The sequence below is a fragment of the Galleria mellonella genome, unplaced genomic scaffold (assembly GCF_026898425.1).
Source record: "Galleria mellonella isolate WM207_F2 unplaced genomic scaffold, CSIRO_AGI_GalMel_v1 utg55, whole genome shotgun sequence".
In the NCBI taxonomy this organism is placed as follows: Eukaryota; Metazoa; Arthropoda; class Insecta; order Lepidoptera; family Pyralidae; genus Galleria; species Galleria mellonella.
This window is the reverse complement of record NW_026442115.1, coordinates 3,403,799-3,429,511: the sequence shown is the minus strand read 5'-3', so window position 1 is coordinate 3,429,511 and position 25,713 is coordinate 3,403,799. Positions and strand designations below refer to the sequence as shown.

The 25,713-nt window shown below is 31.1% G+C and overlaps 1 protein-coding gene across 1 annotated transcript in view; it reads left to right on the top strand.

Moving 5' to 3' along the window:
* LOC113521510 (WW domain-binding protein 11) overlaps positions 1 to 25,713 on the top strand; it is a 67,674-nt gene that overhangs the window by 4,294 nt on the left and 37,667 nt on the right. Inside the window, exons 2-5 of the mRNA XM_026907050.3 lie at positions 5,009 to 5,221; positions 16,430 to 16,594; positions 21,111 to 21,298; positions 23,179 to 23,322. Of these exons, the coding sequence (XP_026762851.1) occupies positions 5,009 to 5,221; positions 16,430 to 16,594; positions 21,111 to 21,298; positions 23,179 to 23,322 (710 nt within the window). The remainder of the gene's footprint in view (positions 1 to 5,008; positions 5,222 to 16,429; positions 16,595 to 21,110; positions 21,299 to 23,178; positions 23,323 to 25,713) is intronic.

Genomic DNA, 25,713 nt, shown 5'->3' with positions numbered 1-25,713 from the left:
CTTTCGAAGACAATTGCCAATAATTTGTTTATTTATGTTCGATTTAATATTTAAAATAGGTATTTGTATTATTACACAAACATATATATACATGCACATATTGACGTTAGTTTAAAAGATACCAAAGAAAAAATAAAAAATTGACAGGAGGTCCTTGTTTTAATTCAGCAATAAAGATCTTGCTATAACACATTCTATGAGCAGTGATAAGCTCTGCTGTCGACTAGAGCAAGGGCCATGTTAAGAATATTGTCCCGATAAGATGGGGCATACTGCAACAGTCTATGATATGGCATATTTATATAACAAAGATACCAATTCGCTCTACCATTGTGGACTCTAGGTTTTACAACACGTTTTATGTGATCAGTTCATGGACGTACCATTAATGCGACACTGTAATTTAAAAATAAGTTAATACTTAAATGTACGAGTATTTTTACACACGGATGTTTATTTTTGATGTATAAATCTGATAGCAAAATTTAATACCAAGGAGCTCCGGTACTTATAGGTACAGAACAAAAACATTCAGTACACGTTATGGATGCCAACTGCATACGAAATTTATTTTTTATTTACCTTTGTAATACGATGAACATATAAACTAAGTATTAAATGACTCACAGGGATGATTAGTCAGCGATGGTATATGTTCTTCTATTTTGTGATAAATCAAGGGATACGATAGATTGTGTCAGTACATTCGCCAAATCGACTCATTGAGGAAAAATATTCTCTTTGCTACATCATAAAAAAATAAAAATAAAAAAAAATTATGTACATAAAAATATTATTTACATATCTGTCATGCCTGTCTCTGCAATATTATTAATAACAATTTAAAGTAAAGTAAATACTCATATTTGAAATTTTCACAGACATAGACGTATATGATATTGACAGATTGTATATACTCAAGCATTTCTTCATTATTAGCATGTTTTTGTGTTACTTAATTAGCATGTGTATTGGTACCTTAACATAACACTAGTTACGTAAGGACTTGACTGACTTGTTTCGTACTCACTAATATTCTCTATTTAGGGCCTGTGCAATCAAGTAACAGTCTTTGGTATTTTAGTCTGTCAAAATAGAACACGGAGAATTTTGAATATTATAACTCACACTAAGCTTACAAGCCTCCGGTGGAAACGATTGATAAATTTTTAAACACAAAAAGTGTACCACTTCTATATATGTCTTTATTATACAAAAAAAATTAATGTTACGTAAATTATTTAATATATTAAAAGTACTTTACACTATTTTATTAGAAGTCTGAAAAAGTATTTGGGATAGAAAAGGAAATAGGTTACTTGTTATCTAGGTTAATCAATATGTGTTAGTTACACGGATGAAGCCCGGACACAACTAATAATTTAAGCATATTTCAGTAGTTGTACAAATTATCGTATAGAGAGTTACATATTAGTGGTTTGCTGACCCGGTCTCAACTAAAAAAACTCAGCGGTAGTGATATTCAATCTAGCAGAGATAAAATAACTTTGCGTATTTATTTGTTAGGTGATTAACTCTTAGATACCGGTAAATGTAGTCAACAAAATTAATTAAGAGGTGTATTTCGTAAGCTGGCAACGTCCCACATTACCGGTTTAAATTTAAAAGAAATTGAATATATTTGACTAAATAATGCTTTTGCATGCATCTAGATTTTGGGACACGACAATAATTTTTATTGACATTACATGTTTATAGTTATTCCACACACGTCTATTTTTTATTTGTAACGTTCCAATTACAAACCTTCCAAACTAAAAGTTTTCTCTTCACTCAAGGATATAAACAAGTTCTATTTTTATAAAAATTCATTATTAAAAATGATTGTTCTTTACTGGTTAAAGGTAGGAATTTATTTTTTAATTTTTTAATTAGTTTGTACATATTACTAAATATATAAAGTGGATCAAGCTAATCCCCCTAAATCTTTATTGAATGAAAATAAAAATTTATATTTGTTTTAAAAATTGCATAAAAATGCAGTCAAAATATTGACACAAAATACAAATGTATATAAATACTGTAGGTATGTTAAGGATTTCTTATGTAAATATATTCGTCACAATGTTAGAGCCGGTTGTTATATAAGAAACTACAAATAATTATCTGTAAAATAAAAATAGTTAAACACCTAATAGTGATTTCGAAGAGCATGTTATTCAAAACATGAGAAACGTTTAAATTCTAGTAAGAGCCAGTTTGAAATGACGTAAATGTAGGTTGGCCATAAATATAGCAGTACTGGATTATTAGTCTAGTATCTTAGCGCTTATATATATACTAAATTTTATCCGCGACTTCGTCCTTGTGAGCGGGATATGTTTACCGACCGGGATAAAAAGTAGCCTATGTTCAATTTACGTAGTACGTTTATAGAGATTGATTAAGGTAATAAACAAACTCATGTCATTTATAATATTAGTAAAGATAAGGCTTGAGTAGACGAAGAATATTTCATTGCGAACTTTTTTGTCCCTTAGAATAATTGCATTGCATAACGCACATAAGTCTGTGGTGACTCCCTGTACAAAGAAGCTGATGTTAGTCAAGAGTATTGACTATTTGTTCGTTAGTTAAATAGTAGCCGAGATAAATAATATCAAGTTATGGTATTTTTTTGAGAAAATTCTCTGACTGTAATTTTGTAATTATTTATTGTCATGTTAACTTTCAAAAGCATCTTAACGGACTTAATTTTTTTTTATTTTGTAACTAATATACTAAGATAATAATATAAATATAATCCCTGAAAATACTGAACTAGTTAATAAATTAACAATTAATATCAAGTAGAAATCACTGCTAGGTACTTGTAGTTTCTCTGATTTGTATAAAATTGCTACGTCGCGATACGGATTAGTAGAGCTGTACGCACCTTAGCAAAACAAATTGTTTAGATTGAAATCGGCGCCGTTTTGCACCACGCTAAAGATGATGGATTTCTCGAATGCAATCGTGGAGGCACTTTCACCACAGCCCGACCGGCCCCTTCCCGCGGCATCACTACACCGCACAGTGCAAAAATTATGTAAGCTCACTTCTGAGCACTAAACGATCATAGGGTTCAAAGAGCATTAGAAAAATTATTATTAAATACTATAATTATTATATTTTGCTTCATTATAAGAATGACTATAATATAGAACGGACTGTTATATTGTTCTGTTTTAAATAAATCATAATAATTTGTATATAATCAATATAAAATATGCAGATAAAAATGGTAAAAAAAGATCACAACGCTGTACAAAAATTATATTTGAGGATTACAACTAAATGGAATAAAACATATAAAATTTGTCATGAGCAATAATGGAGTCGAAATGTTTTAGTTTAAAACTTTAAAATATATTGACAGTGTATGCAAATATCAAGCATTTTGGTAAGCCTGTTGCAATATGGCCTACAATTATGAGTAAGCAGTGGTCGTCCAAGCTGTCCATGATGGTGATTTTTACTTATAAGGTACGATTATTTTAACGAACACCCATAGAAATTGGAGAGTAATCTTTAATGTAAATTTTCTACTAACAGGCAGACGGTTCTAATAGACTAGCACAGACTATAATCTTTTGTCTTTAAACTTCACAGTAGGAGCGTCGACAAGATTTGACAGAGATTTTCTAAAGTTACATAGCTCAGCTATATGTTTATTCGTTGGCTTCTATCTCAAAATTGTCTTCAAATTATTTGTTATAGGTGGATGTGCTTCTGAAAAATTGATAACAATGACTTCATTAATGACAACTATTTTTTTTATGCAACTTAGAATGGCAAACAAGCTGATAGCCCACCTGTTGGAAAGTGGTAACCGTTGCCTATAGACATGAGCAGTACCATGGACATAACAGAGTCTAGTGTTTTGCCTATGATACCTCCCATGTGTTGCCATTCCTAAGTACTTAGGTGTTATTTACCCTTTAAACCGAAACATAGCCATCCAAACGCAACTGCTTGACGATAAAAACACAAATGGGACAGAGGTGACGAAGCAAACGACTTTTGTACAATCTCCCTCTAGTTAACTAATTTCGGATGAACGATAAAATAAAAACATCCAAAGAGAGTTACATCAGTTAGGTCGTTTGGAAATTGTTATAGCTTCTACAGGTTACGATGAATGATGATAACGTCTATAAACCAAGTGCGAAATATATTCATTGTTTATAAATAAAAAAATCATATCGATGCCTAAATTGTTTCCGTTTAGCATTTTCACTTATATCCTCTACACATAAGTGACGATGAAGTCTAAGGCATTATACGCAAACTCAAATAATGCGTATTCACTTTAGCCTCGAAAGACCCCATGTTAAAGGTATCTGAAAACACAGAAGTCGGAAAAGCATTCCACCCTTTGGATGTTCGTATAAAAAATGATAAAGCGAAACGCTTCATACGAATATGTGGAACGCCAACCATATAAGGGTGAAAACGTTTCCAGTGCCGCGTTGGTTTCAGGGTGTTGGAGAAATAAGGTTTACTTATTTATTTATTTTACATTATATTGCACCAAGTTAAAAAAAATAAATACAGTAAATATTAATGAGGGGAAAATAATATTAATCATGGGTAGAGGACATTACGAAAAAGACAAAAGGAAGGTTTCTGTTTTGCCAAAGGTTGACTGGGAGAGAATACTATATAGTATTAAGTCCGCCTTTTGTACCAGACATTTTTTTTTGTAATGTGGTCAATAAAGCATAAAATAAATAAAATAAATAAATAAGGCGATGCACTATAATATAGGTATTATCGTATATAAACATATTCATTCAAGAATTGCGGCTACTACTTATAAGAGATCAGGAGAGTAGAAAGAACTGAGTTCCGGTGACTTCTACATATATTCAACTAACATGGCATATGTTTCATCTACTTTTACAAATTGTTCTATGCTTAAAAACAACATAAAATTTTGCAATAAACTGTAACTTTTGTAGGTATTCTTATTCAACACTATAACAAGAAATGTCTTTTCCTACAGGCGTATCGGCATCGGGTGTCGTCATCTGTGCAGATAGCAAGGATCGCAGCGCTAACGGTGGTGGCAGCCTCCTTCATCTTAGGAGCATTCATCCTCGCTTCCAGCTGGGTGGCCGCCCGCGCCTCCTGTCACCAGCTGGAACAGCTCGATGCTATGCTCGACAAAGAACTCGCTCTTGAAGGTAGAGCGTACGGAAACGATGGATTGTTAGCGGTAAGTATTTCACTATTTTTTTATGACTATTGATACAATAGCTTGGTATATTCTGGAAAAGAGACCAAATGCGCACTGTATCAGACATTGATATTTTGATATGTATAAATGATATGTATGTATTCAAATGAAAAATGTATATAATTAGATTTATGGTTTTAGTCATAATATAACAAACTCTTAAATTGCATACAGATTATAAATATATGCAGAATATAGATACAGTACAGATACAATATATATTGTATTTATAAAAAAACAGCCTTTTTTTAAAAGCTTTTTCTTACAACTTTAAATGTTAAATGTTTATAATTAAGACAGTAGTACGATTATCAAAATATATTATAAGATGAAATAATAAAGTTTATGATATAGCTTGGTTGAATGGATTGAAGTCATTTTTTTGTTAAAAAGTTAAATACTCGTATTTCGCATTATTTTCTCTGCTGACCTGTTCATAATGTAAGCTGTTAGAATTGGTATATGAATGGTTTGAAAAGATCTTGTGCATTACTCTATACTAATTGGAAATATTCATCGCAATACAGAACAGGCGTATTCAAACCATATTCCAAATGCAAATTGAGACAAAAGAGGCTGCTTATGAATGGATGGAGGATTTGAGCCAGCATTATTCATTACAACTTCTTGAGATCTGGTTTAACTGGCTTTAGTTACTGGAGAGCTATAGGTATTGTGAGGAATTATAAACAGTAATGAGTAAAATATTTATCAAACGTCCAAGACTCGCTATTTGCTATATTTTTCTTTGCATAATGAAACTTTTCTATAGGTACTGGTAACGGTACATTAGACAAGCACTTGCCTAAAAAGGTACACAAACAAAAAGCCAAAGTATTTATATTATTTTTATACTTAACTAGCTAACGCGGCAAAAATTATTTTGCTCTCTATAAGTTCCCTATCAAAATAAAAATTATCCTCCCTCTCTCTCTCAAGTTGAAGTAATCAACACACATTTACAAAATTCCATTAAAATTAGTTTGCGGTTTCGGAGATTCGCATAAATTAACATTGTGACATACGACTTTATATATTGTTTGATTTTGTTGATTAAACTATACTTATATATAAATCAATCAAATTATTTATTTTGCAAAAACGTAGGTAGAGAAATTAAATAGGTGTAAATTGTATATATTTTTAGTTACATCTATGTTTTGCCTCTCATAGCATATAACTTTTTAAAATATTAGGTATACATTACATTTTACTAATTTAACATAGAATACTTTCAGATATTTATTATTTACATTATTTTATGTAATTTTGCTCTATTAAAAATTATGATAACTATATTTTACATAAGAATGAAATGGGTAGTAGATTAGAGGCGTAATTTATCGTTACTACTAAAAGTTTGTTCTAAATTAGTATAAAATGGTTTAATAATTTAAAGTGAAGTGATATCTTATGTGTTCTAACATTTTACCATAACCGGAACGAACTAGAAGATGTAATATGCCCGGAAACATATAAATTAAGTATGTTTTTGTAATCTGCTCCAGTTGAATATAAGATTTCGTTGTGAAACCTGATAACCTTGTTTTTACAAGCTTCACGATTTCGAAAAACCCCGGCTTGATGCAGGACATGAAATGAATGGCAGATAAATGCTGATAATGCATGCATGATATTTTGTGTATTTGCAGGATAGGTAGGATGTTGACACTCGACTTACCTACATTGTGTTTAGTATAAAGCGTGATGGCGGCGGTGCCACGCAGCCACGCTGCGGCAGTATTCGGCAGCAGCCAACTCAACTTGCTCACCTTGAATCTCATAACAAGTGACGCAAAGCCACGTTTCTAATGTTATTGTGATTTTATGCAACAGTTCAGGACTCGGAAGGCTATTTTAATTGGCGTCTATGCCTGTAGACAATGGGTTACTTGTTATAGTAACATCACAGGTCAAAATCAAAGTACAGTAGGAGTTATTGTCTTTTTAAGAATTCCAGATAAATATCGGTATTTGGATAAGATATGTAGATAGTATAAATCTAAATAGATGCAACAAGCACGTCAGTTGATCATTTAGATTTATTTGTCTGTAAGCTATCTAATTGTATATTCAATTTAAACAATATTATCGTGATTCGCAAGGTTAAACTAAAGTTACGAAATGTCTTGAGAACAAAGATGTACCTGTACTGTGCAGCGTTTATGGAATTACCTTGCTTCAACGATCACTTTTTAGTAGAGGAGGGATAAGTCATAGGTCGGCAGCGCATCGTCTCGTCCCACAGACTGTATGGACAGCCAAGTGTCGATTATTTTATGTACCCTTTTATGTATAACCATAGAAACCATTTTAGAGTTTGTGATTATGTAGCGAAAGTAGTCAGTGGTCGTGGTCATTGAACTCAGTTGCGTTGCATCTCTTTGCAATACATGAAAGTTGAACTTTTCGAATATAGCATTCACTCGTTAAGTTGCGAAATTGTGCAACAAAGGTACTACTATATATTTGATTTCTGCAGTAAATTATTTATTATGAAAGCGTTAAAACCATTTTATAACTATATTAAAGAAAATGTTGCACTATGAGAAAAAAAAATAGATGTTTATGGATTAACAGAATTTGTTTTTGTATTCCAAAACGATTTGTACTTTCTTTTCTGTGCCATGAGTATTCAGCTATTCAGTACTGTTTGTTAGTCGAACACCTTTCTCGTGTTGCCTGTATATATCTATATGCACAGTGTGTTGTCTCTGCGTCTGTATACCTATTGTTATGTTAAGTATCTGTCGGTACCGGCTGGTGTCCTATTATAGAAGAACGGTGCGCGGTGTAACGTCGCATGTCACATTCTTGTAGTTATAGCAATATATATAAACAACATCGCCGTACTGTATGCCAATTCTTTGAATAGCATTTCCTAAGTTACAAAAATATAGTAATATACAAGTTGATTTGAAAACATTAGCATTCATTTATGGAAGTATTGGACCGCCGAAAGTAAATATTTTCCAAAATTGTGAGCCTTCCGTAAATTTTTGGAAAATTGTTCTGTTTTATGAGTGCAACACTTTCTTAAAGCTGTGCAAATGTTTTTAAACTTAGCCTGTATATTAATTGTATTAGTATCATATATAAAATAACTAGGTCGTGTCATAAACTAGCAAGGTACTCTTCAATCAAAATTTTTTCTTGAAACTATAATACGTGAAGTGTAAACATTTGAGAAGCATAAAGTTCTTGATTCATCAGACGCTGACCAATCGTATTGAAAATAAAATATGTAGGCAGGTACATGCATGCTTAATACTTGGTATATTTGCATTCATTACAATGACTTTACATTTGTCTGGATTTAACGTAAAATCTATATAGGTACTAAATGATATGCAGGTAAATTTGTACGTATATATAAATGTGCTAAGTTTTATCCGGAACTTCATCCGCATCATTGGGATATGCTCATTCACCAGGATAAAAAGTAGCCTATGTCCTTTTCTATCCAATATTGTACGTGTATATATATATATATATATATATATCAAATTTCATAGCGATTGGTGAAGTTGTGGAGCTGCTAAGAGATAATCATCGAATAAACAACTTATTTTCACATTTATAATGAGTATTAATAAGGATAATCTTAGGAATTATTGAACTGGGTTTAAAAATTGATTCATTCGTAAACTTTTATACTAATTCTACCACTGAGTAAATTAAGGCTATTTACTTACAGGAATGATGAAAAAAAAAATTAAGTTATTTACTAATATATAATTTACGTATATTATCATAAATTATATATCGCCCTAATATATGTATATATCTCCGTATTGTTATCATAAATTAAACTATAGCATAATGTGCAATCGTAATTGGTATGATGAAAGTAACAGTATTTTTGTTATTTGCTGTCAAAAGGTTGGTAAATACGTACTTTTTTGCAGTGTGTATCTTTTGTATAAAGGGTAACTAATTCATTCTCATTTATATCTAAGAGTTTTTTGACAATTCTGCAAATATTCAATATGGCCTTTTGTAGGGAGATCTGGAGAATTTTTCGTAAACCTATTTGTTTTAGACTATGGTATAAATGGTTAGGAATGACACCTGTAGGTGAGGGAACTATCGATACTATGTAATCTTTATCTTGTTTATATATTTTTGTGATTTCACCCTTAAGATTAGTATATTTATTATTTTCACAGCTAGTTTTTTGGAGGATGTGTGTGTTGGAATTGTAATATAATAAAGTTGTTTATCTTGTAGGGTTATATCTGGTCTATTATAATGGATGGTCCTGTAGGTAAGTATGGCTTGATCGTAATGAAATTGACAATGTGTTTTTTAGCGCGATTTTTTTTATTCAACTTAGAATGGCAAACAAGCTGACGGCCCACCTGTTAGAAAGTGGTAACCGTCGCCTATAGACATGAGCAGTAGCCATGGTACTACTGCTCATGTCTATAGCCATAACAAAGTTATACTGTTTCGTCCATGATACCCCCTAAGCGTTGCCATTCCTGAGGACTCAGGTGTTATTCCATTGTACCCTGTAAATTCACTGTTACTTGTATCCTACCTTTCAAACCGAAACACAGCCATGTAAATACAATTGCTTTAGGGTAGATTAGAGGAATATATTTATAATATGGAGTGTTTGTGTCTTCAATAAGATTGTGTTTCTGCGCTAGGGTTTGGTAAATGACGTTGATTATCTCATTATGCCAGTGTGTGTAATCTGTTTGTGTAAAACTTTTACACGCTCCTATTGTATGTTGAATTGTTTCTGACTGAATATGACATTCGTGACACTTATCATTTGATACGGCTGGGTCTTTAATTTTTTGTTATTATTATTATTGAGAAATAAGCATTGTCGGCCAGAAATGTCGGCATGTCGTTCGGTGCTAATTCCTGTCAGTGATAGGACTTTCATTATGTTTTTAGTAGCGATGTTTTTTATGTCCTCAGGATATAAGATATATATATATATATGTAGGAGATATATCGTTTATGCATAAGTAAGCTTCAGACACAAATTATGTGTTATGGTGTTTTTTCCTCATCGTGATAGAATCTGTAAACCATTTTGGGCATTGGTCCAGCTGGGCCAAATGTTTATTTAGATTGCAATGTCCATAATTTTGCTATTGCCTTGTTAATACATACGAGTAAATATTGTTTTTACTAAAGAGTGTTAATTTTATGAAATAGTTTTATGACAATGCATTATTTAGGGCTTTCGAGTGGCTTAATTCTGACCGTACAAGCCAGCAATTATTTGTTACTTATAAGCTTTCTAATTTGAGAGGTCTGAGCTTCAGGCTTCAAGGCATGTCACAATAAGGTTTTGGTTTATCATTTCATTCTTATAATTATTAACAGTAACAATTTTTTTTATATTATATATAATATATAAAGCTATAAATTAAGGTTTTATAATTTATTTCATATAATATTATTGTTTTTATGTAAACATTATTTTTATTTAGGTAATGTTACCACTGACTATCCTCATTCAAGCAAATATTATAGGTCGGTTATTAATTTGCCTGTGGGTGGTTAAGAATATAATAGAAATACCACTTGTTTGAAAACAATATTCTTATTATATAAGCGGTGGACTATGTAATAAATAATGCGTTATTTGGTAGCTAAAATAGGTATATTATGGCTTTAATAATAATTGATTAGCGGCAGTTGGCGTTCAGATCAAATTACATTCAAAATCGATAGAGTCGGTTTATATAATACTACGTACTTTTGTTATTTATTAACCTTATTACATCTCTACCTATGTTAATAAATTACATATGATATTATGCATCACGTGTACATTGTTATAACTTGTGTACGTGTGCCAACGGAAACAGGCGATTTTCCGCGCACGCGCACTGCTCTTTTCTCATATCCGTCCAGTACGCTCTCTGGTTAATTATTGACTATATACACTGATTAAAACTGGAGACACTTATTATCTTTATCAACTATGATCAGAAATTAATTTATTAGATACGTAGCTAAAGAGCAGTCATCTACTGCTCTTCCCACAACTGCAGGTTTACGTGTTCTCTATCTACAAATTCATTTTTTAAACAATTGGGAACCGCGAATAAATTAGTAGTCCACCCGATGGTGTAATAAATACCTATTTGACACTATGAACAGCACCATGGAAAATATTTTAATGTGTCGCTCGCCTAAGTGACATATTAAAATATTGAAACACCTGAAAACACATTAGGAACCAAAACGACTTCGTCTTTTATATCGACTTGCTTTGTATTTACTCCTTAGTTCAATTTTATCATAGAGTCTAATTTTTGAAGTAGTTATACATAAAAATGATGATGAAAAGTTAGTAAAGATGTTTGGATATTTATTAAGTAATTAAAAAAATATATAGTTGAATGGTTTTCATTGGAATTTAGTACATAGATAGGCCATAATTATAATATCTGAATGATTGCATATACACATAAATTTGAAATAAAAAAACGTTTTGACTTTTATTTTTAAGCGTTTTTTTTTCAAATGATAAGGATAAGCGCGCAGAGACCGTATAATAACCTAAATAAGCCACATTCTTTTTATGGAATTCAGAAATTAAAAAAATCACGCAATGTTGTCGTTGTTAATAATGTATTCCCTTATAACATTGTTCCGCATTATTCTTGTTGATTTTGATTTATTTTCTTTTCGAGTTGTAAACAACAATAACAACTACTTTTCCACCTACTTTGGGGTAAATAGTAAAGTGGATCTTTTCCGAGTAATAAGTCGCTAAGAATCTTTGCTAATATTATAATAATTTTAAGGTGAGTTGGTTTTTTTTATTGTATTTTAGGTTATTTTTTATCTTAGTCAAAATATCTCGGTCACGCTGACAAAGACGCGAGTAAAAAATAGGCGAAAATAATTGAAAAATCTATGTCCAATTTATTCTCAGTTTTTTTTAAATTACTTTATAGTATTTTATATATATATATATATATATATATATATATATATATATATATATATATATATATATATATATATATATATATATATATATATATATATATATATTGCCCACATTATTACCACACGTATAAAAATTATAAGTTTTATAATTATTTTTTATGCAACTTGAAACGGTAGAAAAGTTACATCTTCACAGAATATACCGTGACGCCTCATGATTGGCCATTCCTGAGGACGATATTATGCCTCCGAACCATGTAATTTTACTGCCATATCCCACATAATAACTATGCTTATATGTATCTAATAATGTAATAATGATAAGCGCATGACATACGGATTCGGTTGCACGAATTTTATAGCAAAATTATGTAGTATATTATGGAAATCTGGAAAGCATGTAAGGTAACCAATGCGTAGAAATTACCAGTTTCGTATAATGTAAACGTTACGTGATGTTGTGTTCAAAGTACGGAATATGTTTAATACTGTAATACGTAGCTACATGGGTGTTATAACGACCACAAATAAAAATATACTGTACCTAATGACAAATGGGTTTTTCCAAACATCGAATTTTATTTTTCGCCATCGAAGTTATAGCATTTTTGTATCTATACTTAAATAACATTAACTTCTTTCATCGAATGAAAAACAATACAATCATACATACATATCAATTTATGGTTTTGTTTTGATACCTTATGGTAGCAAACAAACTAAAGACGTCTTCAATGCTAGGAGTGTCACGTATGCTTTGCTGCTTCTTAAGAAATCTTATTACTTCTGAATTATAAGTTTAATTTAATTTAGAATTTTGCGAATATTTGGAATAGATGCTTATAAAAATGTGTCTTTTTATCTCTTGCCATGTGATAGTTTAACTATCATGTTATTTAATAATAATTATAGTTCAAGTGATTTACTTAAGTTATGCTTACTTAAGACCTCATCACAAATGGGCTACACAAAGGCACCTCGTCTGTTGTTGCCACAATAATGTTACGTTGTTATATTTTACTTGCTTACATTACGCTCAGAATATTCAAATCAATTTAAATTCAAGTTAGTTAACGACATTTATTATAAAAAGAAAGGAAACACTTGTCACATAGATTTATGTATTTACTTAGATTTAAATGCATGACTACTGAGATCTTTTAAGATGAGATATTCATTGTGTTACCAATGTTTTTTGTACATACTGTTATATCATTCATAATTTATATATAATATATAAATAATATATATAATAATTGTATGTAACCTTTGCAATTTAATCTCTAAAATGTTGAAAAAGATATATTGAAAAGAAAAGATCGAACACCATATAATGGGAATACACACATAAAATACTTGTGTAAATAAAAGCTTTGTGTAAAGTAAAAAGTAAAGTGTTCACGTAATATTTCACAAAAGAATAAAAGAGGGTGGGTAAATTCAGAAAGGTTTTTCAGAATAATTCACATCGGTTGGCAAGTCTTCGTAATATTCCTCGAAAAGTATTCCCAGAGAATGGAACGTTACTTATTTTCATTCCAGCACATATTTTTCCACTTCGTCTTCATCACTCATACGGTTTATATGAGTTTTTATCTCTATGAATACTACTTGGACTGACTTGATAGTTAAGTTGGCTAGTTGCGTACAATGTGTTAACGCTTTTACTTCTGGACATTAATATATACTGGAACAATATATAGAAAAATTCAGTGACGTATCGTAGGTCTTTTTTTTCTATAAATACCATTAGGTATAGGTGTTGAAAACTTTACTAGAACCTAAATTAATTTCAATGGAGTAATAATATTGACAACACAGAATTTAAAAAAAATATTATAATTTTATCTAAAAATATTCGCGTTTAACAATTCAAAAGTATTTTTTATTTTCCATAATTCTAAATCAAATTATGATTTTTTTTAATAAGTTTTATGTTGATTTCATTTTAATATTGATATAATTGAAGTTTTTTGTATGGAATAAAATCTTAAACAGCGTTTCTGATGTTGAGTAGCAAGGTGTTTTACTCCTTGACTGTATTGCCACACTTTCAATCGGATTTCAGATTACAGTTTTGCAAGCACACGCGTTTGTCAGAATGAACAACTACGAATGTGACAGAATGTTATTTACTTTAGTATGCCCTGTCTATGTTTTTTCAACGACAATGGCCTGCGCATAGATGATTGCCCCTATTCGTGTTTTAGGAGGTGCAATTTCCTTGTTATCTTGCAACCTTCAGTTCAGCAACAACAACAGTTAAACGTTTAGAATGTTTCGTAAATCCAGTAAAAGTGTTGTGGGCGGCGTACAATGCGACAATAGTACCGACGACGTAATCACCGTTTTCTATCAGTTGCGGTCGCGAACACTTCGCGCTCGGCTGCTTACCGGCACCCCATATTATCATGATTCCATTAAGATCTAAATTATTTAGGTATGTGAAGAAAACATAATCCTTCAAGATGTTTAACTTTATGATAAAACATAGTCTGACATAGATATGACTTATAATTGTTGCTTCTCGTGACTTCACTCATCCGAAATTTGTTGCCTTTTCTTGCTAATTTATGGAATACCAATCATAAATCCTAGAAAAAAAAAATCATATTTCTAGTTCAAATAACCTTTGACAGTCTCTCTTTTAAATTATATGTATGTTATATTAAATATTATTTATACAACTTTGAAAATTATGTAGACAATTGAAGTGTTTGTCGTTACGTATTAATTAATAATTTACATTCTAAAATTATATACATTTTTTTATATATTGGGGTTCCAATTAAAAAGATTGTAAAATGCAATTTATTTCTTTTGATTGTACTATAAATAAGTAAATATAAACACTGCAGCCTCGCTATCGCGGTGCCTCCGGTAACCTTGCACTTTTGCTAGAATGTTTTTATAAACACTTTGCATGACTGTGTCACTCGCCAACTGTAGTGATTATCCAGTGAGAACGCGGCAATTGACATGAACAATGACAAACCTCAATGTCTGCATAGGAACATGTATATAATCTACGTAGGTACTAGCCACATAAGTTACGTAAGAGACTGGCTACATGCAAAGGCATCCGCCATTTTACGATGAGCACTTTGATGGTTTTTGCTCTAAAAGTGAGCGGCGATGTTGGCAATGTTTTTGCTTCGTAATGTTACCGTACAAATAAATAACTGACTTTTGTAAAGATTTTACGGTGGTTTTGAATAGAAATCTATAAAAAGTGGTAACGCGGAAAATTATAATTTTGCTATTATTATTTGAGTTGACCTGTGTCTAATTATTGTGCACATCTAAAATGTTATTTTTGACGCTTATCTGCAATAATTTACCGGTTTATTTACATAATTACCTATCTACTTCTGTATGCAAATTATGACTAGAACTCAATAAAAAAAAGTTATTATTCTTGGTGTCAATAACAATGATGTTAATTTACTCTTTGTCTATGTAGGTATATTGTGTTTAACTTATTCGAAGGTCTTATGTAGATATCTCATGAAGTTAATTATAGACATGGGTTTGTTTTTATGTGAAATAAGAAATATTTTTCGGTGTAAAAGTATATTTAATTACCTATTTTAATTTCATTTACGGTTTAGAATAACAAAAAATATGTATAAGGTATAATTTCATTCGGTTTACATTTAAACTATGAATAGGTAATATTTTATGATATAATTTAAGTTTCCAGAATCGATAAGTTTTTAGTTCATTTATAAAAATCGTTTTATAGAGTTTTAATAGGTAAATTACTCAAATCAAGTTCAATCAACTAATTAATGTTAGGATTAAGTGATCAATACTCAGTAGACTATTCGGTCATAGATAAAAGAATGAAATATACATGTAAATAGTCCGCAAGTTTTATCGAAGTAAAAGGATGTTACCCATTTAGTACATTATCTACATATTTAAATGGCTTTTATATAGCACAATTATAGCACGATACGACATCATAACCTTCAAGAAAAGAGCATATTCCTTTTTAAAAGGCCGGCAGCACACCTGCAATGCCGTTGGTGTTGTGGGTGATCATGGGCGGCGGTAGTCACTTACCATCAGGTGAGCCGCATACTCGTTTGTCCCCTGTGTTGTAAAAAAATATTATTATTATATAATAGCCATTTAAGACTATTTGTAGTTATTTAAGTATACGTAATAGGGTCAGTAAAGTCATATAATGTAATTGTCATCTTACACAGACTCTATACAAATTGGATATTTATATTTCGGTGTTTGTTTCAGGATGAACCATTACCAGTAGGCAATGCACATGCACTTCACGGTGTACCTCCACCGTCAGCTGCGCCAGCCGTCACTTCATCCAGCCAACCTGTGTCCGTTGACAATCAGGTCAAAGACGACGCACTTAATCACGCCGAGTCCAAGATTGACGAAGATAAATTACAGGTAATTAATTAGCTATTGTCATTAAGAGTCGAGGTCGGTTTTGATTTTAAGCGGATTTAATAATTTAGAACAAACACCTGTACTTATTTAATTTCGGCTAAACATTATCGTTTTTTCGTGATGACCACAACATGAAGTACATTATTGCTTCATTTGGCTAACTTAAGAAACCTTAAACGAATTTCATCTCAATAGATGTCTTAAAAAATCATAGACTGTTATACCTTGACAGAAGGTGTCGTCCATTTTGTGATTTTAGGGCTTTTTGTAGGCCTATGTTACCTACGTAATGTAGGCCCATATATAATATGTTCATGTGATATTTATATTGTATGCATAAATATTGGTTGCATAATCCTCTTAATGTTATGTATGTGTGTCTGATCAAGCGTGTTGGTGTAAGTGGTGACGTCACAGCTTTCACTAACGGCCCAACTATATGCTGCGCCGGCGCCGCTACCACCACCGTTGTCGCAGCGTTGTTACTGCGACCCGGCGACAGGCATGATTGTTTGTTGCACTCTGTGCGTGAAAGCGGGCAGTAGTTATTATTTTTTATTATACCTAGGCATCAATTATCTACTGCAATAAAATCGATTTATTATGGATAATATAAAATAACAGCATGTATAGACGTTGTAATTACTATTTATATATGTAGACAGAAATACTTTATACTTGGGTGTTACATAACATAAATTTATTTCTTACAAAAAACTTACATTTTGACTTGAAAATAAAATATATTTAATAAAAAAAATATTCAGAGTATAAAGCGGCTAAGATTTTTTTAAAAAAAACAATAGTATTATTTTTATGAAGAAGATTAAAAAACAAATAATTATCTAATAGGTTTTTTTGTAAGTAAATGTTACACAGAAAAAAGTGCGATATTATAATAGTTGTAGGTCGATAATACGCCGAGCAATCCAAATACTAGACATATTTATTTACAAATGGAGGGCGGTGGAACAATGGTGCGCGGGCGCATTGTCTCGCGCAGGATATCCGAGCCAATTGTGCCTGGCAAACAGCACAGAACGAGATAAAATATTCTTGTTTTAACGGTTTACTAGTGCTAAATACTATGAGATGTAAATTTTTTACTAAAGTCGCGAAAAAGTATTAGTATTAGTCACGTAAAAATATTTGTAATATGTGCATGATATGTAGTACCTTTGCTAATTTTAGACCAATTTTTATGTATTCGATAAGATTATAATGTTGTCATTTCAGCTATTATAAATCTTCTTTATAAGGGGGAGTGCTTCCAGTAGTTGCCACGCTTGGCAGACGGGTTAGCAACTGCATTTAGGTTTTAGATATTTCTTAAGAGAGAGGGAAGGGTTAGCCTACTTTATGCCGCGACTACACGGACAATGGTTATAGTATTGGTTTGATATTAATTTTGGCATGATTCAGGTCGGTATTTTTGTTGAACAAAGTATTGTGGAGGATTCGAGGTTTTAAACTGAAATGACTGATCTCGACGTTTACTTTAAGTTCCGGTATATACGCGAGTGGGACAATTTGTAGTTGAAGGATATTATTATATTATATCGTATGTTTCTGCCTACCCTAATCGGAGATAGGCGTGACAGATATGTATGTATGTATCGTATGTTATCGTCGTACTATGACACTATTACATTCTGAATTAGAGATAGTTCTGGAATAAATTGAATAAATAAGTATGGTTAATAACGTATTTTGATCAGCTCTTTCATGTAACCGGTAGGTAATCGAGATAGATGCTTTTTTTGGAGTTTTATTTACAACCTATTTGCAGTTTCACTAACAAGCTCGTTTGTGTAGCTAAGATTTGCTGAGAAAACAGGTATGAGAAAGTGACGCGAATTATCTGTCTAACATCTGTCTACCTACTTAATCTGATGAAAGATAATACAGTATTCACATGTTATAGAAAAAGATAGATTTGTTATCAAATGTATGCTAGCCTTAGATAATAATTCTAGAATAATGTATCGTTATAAAAAAGGTTTACTTTTAGGTAGGTATACAAAGTTGGTCAGAAATGTATACCCTTCATACTATATAACTTTTAACCCATTACCTAGTAACAGTACCTACTAGCTACCCATGGTATTGCCTAGTACTATTATAAAATATCCTATATATGTATCCTATATACTGATTCACGCGGGCAAAGCCCCGGAATACAGCTTGTAGTCAATAATAATGAGTTTATTATATTTTTAAATAAGACTTTATAATTAGTACTGTATATAATAACATGCCACTAGCTCCTGTCGATCCGGGGTCGAGGCCATAATTCTACCGCAGCAGGTGCAATTGCACCTAACGAACTCGAGACGCACTAGAAAGTCCTTGCATAACGCTTCGTTTGTAGTGCTTTCTATACATAGATTTATTATAAAAGCATGCACCATAATTGGATTATAGGTGTTTGAGTAGAGAGACCCTGTGTAATTCGAAACTTAATCTGCGTGAAAAAGGGATTGTTCAAGAATAATCACAGATAACAAAATAAATTAATTAGTCCAGCTGTTTTTCCCGTACTCTTACTAAAATATCTTATTAGTTGAATGATAAGGGAGACTTATTGCTTGTAATCCTATTGCAGTTATTTTCTCGTCTCTCTAAAAATAAATACAAAGTCGATTCTAAAAATAAATAAAAAAAAAATCCATATTAACTCAACCAACTTAGTTTTGTATCTTTCTTAAAATTCATCATTATATTTGGAATTCCATTAGGTTATTATTTTACGGCTACAAATGAAAATACGAGAAAGTTGTTCAGTTTTATTAGTATTATTACAGGATTTCGAATTGTAATAACTCTCATAATATTCTTAAATAAACTAAGGAAAATAAGGAAGGGATATCTATTACCTACCTACTTGTATTATAAAATGAGACTGAAATTTATTTAATTTATAGATTATTTTACTGTATAATCTAGCTCAGCTAACCATCAGTAACTGGATTTATGTAACTCAGTTGCTATTCTGGTTTGAAACTGATTGAGATTGACGATTTTGTGGTTGTGGATAATATATTTTTAATCACTGAAATTGTGAAATGTTAATCGATAAATTGTCAGTTGAAGTATTAGCAATCGGGTTGCCTTATTCAACTTCAGGAGTATTTTTTCAACAGGTTTCAAAAATGACGTTCGACAATATTTTTTTATGTATTTTTTTATTATGGAATATTACTACTATATTTATTTATTAATTGTTTCACGATTGATGCAGGTTTTTACGTAGATGTAATCATAAATTTATGGTTACTTTTGTACTTGTATAATTCTGTGATAAACAATGATCTAAAATAACAATAAAGGGAGATTTGGAAATTAATACGTCTTTACATACAAATGTGTTTGTTCGTTTTTTTATTTCTTTTTAGCACCTTAACTGTTTAATCAATCTGATATCAACCAAAATATATATTATTTGAATTGCAGAATGACATAGGCTATGTTTTGTCATGATTAATTGATTAATTGAACTAATTGATTGTCATATCTCGGCCATGCGGACAAAATCGGGGGTTTAATTATATAATTGGAATAATTTACCTAGCTATAATATTATTTAACAACTATATATAAATAAATACTGTTAGCAATATTTTTTTATTGTAAATAATGGTTCTTGCGAAAATAAATAGACTTGTCTGTACCCACATAGAATTAAAACCAATAATAGCGCTCGGCCTTGTACCGCAGGGGATTAATTCCCGGGCCGTAGCAACGATTATTGGAGCCCTGGGGCATGTTATGGGTCGCGTGTTGTTATTTATGCAGTAGCCGTTTGTTGCCTAAACTTGGGAGATCCTGTTGACATAATGGAATTATATAAATCTTAGGTGGCCGACTTTTCTTATGTTAGAAGTGTAAAGAATGTCTTAGAATAAATTGTATATATAATATATGAGAATTTCGTGCATTAAATTTTTTTTTATTACACACCAATTTGCAAAAACGGGCACTTTTGAGTTAAAATACATAATAGTCTTAAATTTGACTCAATTGCGTCATGGACGGATGTCTCTTGGGGAAAGTTCCGTTTATATTTTTAATGTTCTAAATAGGTGTACACATTTCTAAAGCAGACTTTACATAGAGTTGTTGAAAAACTAAGAAAAGGAAAACTAGTGATTTGGTGAAATTTTGAACATATGCATTTTTTTTTAATGGATGAAAATGGAATGGTAACCTCGTCCGCGCTATCGGTATACACTGACGAGGTACCAGTGAAAGATGATATTAGTCTCCATTACTAACAATCCCTTTCCCCCAACATATACATATTATTATAAGTAAAATCTCTTGTATCGACTCTCATAATTTGTTTCAATACCTAAATACCTGACCGGTTTCTCTTTATCAAAGGTTTATACATATATGTTTATATTTAGGTTTATGAATTTGGTACAACAATAATGTCAAATAAAAATAAGTAGGTAGTTGTAGGTTGTTCTACGTTTTCTTATGTAATATTTATTCTGTCAATTTGTAATTTCAGAAAATCGACGATGACAATACAAAGAGCGAGTCTCCGAACTCCGGCAGCGACGAGAGTTCTGCGGAGTCCGATAGCTCTGCGGAGGAGGACGACGAATTCGATTCCGCTGTCAGACCTATGCTCAAGCTGCCCATTCAGTTCGACCTAGATGAGCTAGCTGGTGCTTTCCTCGCTAATAATAATCAAAAGTTAGTGCCAAGTTTGATTTAGAATTTAGTTCTTTTTAGAAATACCTAATAAAATATCTACTACTCCTTTATCACCTATGGTGTTGTTAATTAATTTTGTATATGTTATATGCACGAAATTTTATAAAATACGTGCGTCTTTTGTTACAAATTCACTATAAAAGTATTACACTTTATGATATTTACCTATTAGAGACTGCTAGTGTGACTTTGAATAAATGAACATATGTATATTGTACTTAATTATGCCATCGAAACGGATGTTGCCTTTTTAAGTACTCTAGAAACGTGTAAACTACTTATCCTATTATTTAAATTCAGGATATGGTTTATCGATGGGAAAATTTTACGCGTTTTAAATTAAGATTTGTAATAGTTGTGAATAAGATAGTTGTATGGATTGTTTTACAAGTTTAAGCCTAACTATAAATTGTATTCTTAGTTCCATAACAGGATTTATATTTTCTTCAAAACTTTTAAAATTTTATTCTGTGTACTGTATAGGCATTTAATTAATCAGACAACTATCGTTACGGTGAATGAACTAACGGTAGGTATCTGGAACCAGTTTTGTAGACCATACGTGACAACGGCGGAGTGTGACGGTGTATTTAATCTACTTTTAAAACCCTTATTTGAGATTACTTGCAGCAAAATATGAATATAATGTTGAGCATTATTTATTTGAATAAGAATTTAATTTATCTATCCTAAAGTTTTAATTAGAAGAGACTATAGTAGGTATGCAGTATATAAATGTACATGTTGTACTGTTATATATATATATAGCATTTAGAAATAAATTACTGTTTAAATAAAATAGACATCAAATTATAATTAATTAGATTTATGAGTAATATCTCTGAAGGAATTATCAAATTAAAATTTGATTTGGGTTGTATAACTCTTTTTAATTTGTACGATTTCAGTTATTCAGTTATTTAATCTACTAATAAATATTAGTTAAAATGATTTTTGTATATGAAGATTGAAGGTATAGGTAGTTATTACTATATCTATAATAATATATCCATGACAAGGTACAGTACTGTTGAGGCCAGTATAAAAAAGCTGACTACACTTGATGGAAAATTTTTTCATCACCTAATTATTCCCTTCACGCATTGCTAATATGTATATATATATTTTTTATATATTTTTAAATACGAAATATGTGTAAAAATGTTTATGTACATATGTATATGGGAAGTGCTAATTAAAAAAAAAAAAACTTTGTTATTATGTCGTGTTATTGAACTTCAAATAATATTTTTTGGCTTAGCACTTCTAGTGGCTGTATCGTTCACAGGTCTATTTAAAACAGGTATTAGGTACTCTTTATTCTAAAATTTTTATGGAATTCCCATAATGCAAAAATTAGGCAATAAAAATTAAAGAGATGGGTCTCTTTAATACTATTTAAATTTATATTTTTTGTATTGTTTAAATAGGATACATTTTTTTATGCAACTTAGAATGGCAAATAAACTGATGGTTCGCCTGATGGTAAGTGATAACCGTTGCTTATAGACTTGAAAAGTACCATAGACATAACAGATTATACTGTGTCGCCCATGATACCTTTCGTGAATTTCTGTTACTACTAAGCCATTACAGAACTAAGGTGTTATGCCTCTATACCCTGTAATCTATAATAAACTAGGATGACATTGATGCTCTTTTCCACTTTGGATTTGTTGGAAGAGAACTGTTATGTAGTGAGAAGATTTAAACCCGTCTTTGTATATTTACTTACCTCTATCATATTTTTATGTATTTATGTATATATAATAACTACAATAAAGTATAAATAAATAATCTTTGAAAGTCCGAAAACGAATATGTTAGAAATATTATATTCTGTTTTATTTCTATTCTAGAGGTCGCATGAACTGCGTGGTAGAACGCCGTCGTGAGGATCCCATGGAGAAGCGATTCCCCTTCAATATTCTTGGAGCTTTTGCACCACGCAGCGCGCAGGCTGAACGTATCGCAATTATTTGTCACGGAGGAGACGAGCCAAAGTAAGTTTATTCATTGTTCAAAAAAGTTCTGGGCGAAGAAGAAGCAAGTATACAACGAGTTAACACTCGTTCATACTGAAGATGTCAGAAGAATCGACTAAGAGAACTAAACACTAATATAACATAAGCTTTATAACTATTTTATGTATGTTACAATTAATTCATTTTTGCGCCACTTACCCACTTCTATATGGTCTCGTTTAATCATATCCGGTTCTACCTGTTCTTCTTGAACCTTATCCACTTCCATCTGTTCTTCTTTAACCTTACTCACTTCTATTTGTTCTCGTATGATATGTTTATTAATTACTAGCGATTTTTTGGGAATAAAATATGTTCGCTGATAACTTTTATATTGTATATATTAAAGAGTTTTTAAAATGGGTTAAGTATTTTTTAAGTTTATCTATTACATAACATTTTCTCTTTATATGATTAGTTTATCTACATCTAGTTCTCATATTTAAGAATCTTCTAGCATTGTTGGAATTTATTGGATCTAGTACGTTAGGTTTGGTGAACCTTTTAAATGTTTATGTTCATATGGACACCTACGCAGTATCTGTCTACGAACTGTTATTTTAATATTTAAATATTTCTCATTGTAGATATATTTTGCATAATATATAATATAATATAACCATTTAATAATTTTGTAATTGAACGTAATACGAGTATTGTTTATTTTTAGGTGCCTAATGTGGGTGTATTAGACTTGTATTATTTTTTTAATGGATGATAAAGGAATGGTAACTCCGTTTGCGCTATCGGTATACACCGGCAGGGCACCAGTAAGGGATGATAAGTAAAAATGAAAGAGCAGGTCAGTTAGCCCATCGTGATAAATAGACTTGGAATTCAGCACGATAGTTTCCACGGGAGACCACGTGGAAGTTGATCTGACGGGGTATATTGCTAGCAATGGAACTAATAGTCCGCATTACTAACAATCTCTCATTCCCAATTATACTCGTATTAGGTATATAGTCAACTGTGTCCCGCGGCTTTAACTGAAGGTAGCCATTATTTTTAGTTTCCGTGTCAAATGTAGTTTATATTAATCAGACAAGGATATTTTGATTTGTAAACAGTAAATTCATCCATAACAAAATATTCTAATTAACGTCAAGATATTTTATAAACACACGGAATTGAATACATACTTACGTGTGTTTACAAGTAGACTTTGTTTAGCAACAAGCAGTTTTTTCCGTAAAGACAAGCGGAAGTTTTAATTTTAATTATAAAATTAACACGGGTCCATTACTGGAGTAAATGTTATCGATTATATAAAATAATTTTCAAAATCGGTTTAGAATAGGTGACGTAATTTTGTAACGAATACAATTGAAATGAGAATCTTTTAAAAAAGTTATTATTTAAAATGTAGAGTATGCATATTAAATTCGTGTTTAAGAATTGACTTTGATTATAATGCAACTGCTTTTTTCTTATATTACAAGAAATATCCAGTGGCTTAATTTATTGGCCTGATCCACAAAATGCTTGAAGAAACGAATGTCATTATTTTATTCAGTAGTAGGTATAGTTAGGAATCAAATGAAGTGCAATGGCTACATTGAGAGAAATGTAAACTTCGATGAAGATTTCAACATCTCAAGATCTCAATCTCAAGATGAAGATTGAGAGGAGAGTGAAAGAGGAAGTTGCAGTGAAATTGATCTCTCGATTCTTTTACAGACAGTCGTAGTATCTTATGTTTGGCTGATCACACTATTATGCCAGATGTGTAATCTAGGCTGTATTAAATTATAAATGTATGCATATTGCCTTTAACTATTGACATGGAGTTTATCTAGTAGTGATATAATATATTTTTTTTATTGTTATGATGGATGGGGATTTTGTATAACGAGGCATTCGCTAACTTATTTGTGGGTAACATCAGAGTACAATGTTTTATTATTTAAGAAATAAAAATAATGAAGTTGTAAATAATTGACTGATACCTATTAATTGAGAAATCTATATACTATTTATAAAAGTGGTTTGTTTTAAAAACAATTGAGATGAAGATTTTCAATTCGGTTTATCTTTTTTAAGTTACCTCATAACTTCGTCAATTAAAAACCGTTTTGGATTTGTTTTGTCTAAATAGATATATATTAGTCTCACAGAATTTGTTTTAAAATCGGTTCAGTTTACGTTTTAAATCAAAATAACTCATGTTGCCATAATTGAAGTTGGTTTTATTTTGTGCAACACAATCTTATATTAACTTGAATTTATTTTTATTAATACTTATTAATCAAAACTGATACACTATTCTGATTAGAGTTATTTAATTTTCGCTTCCGTTTGCTTAAATAGAGGTTTTCTCATTTCGTTGTTGTGGTATTTTTTCATTTTACTCGGTGTCTCTGAGCGTCC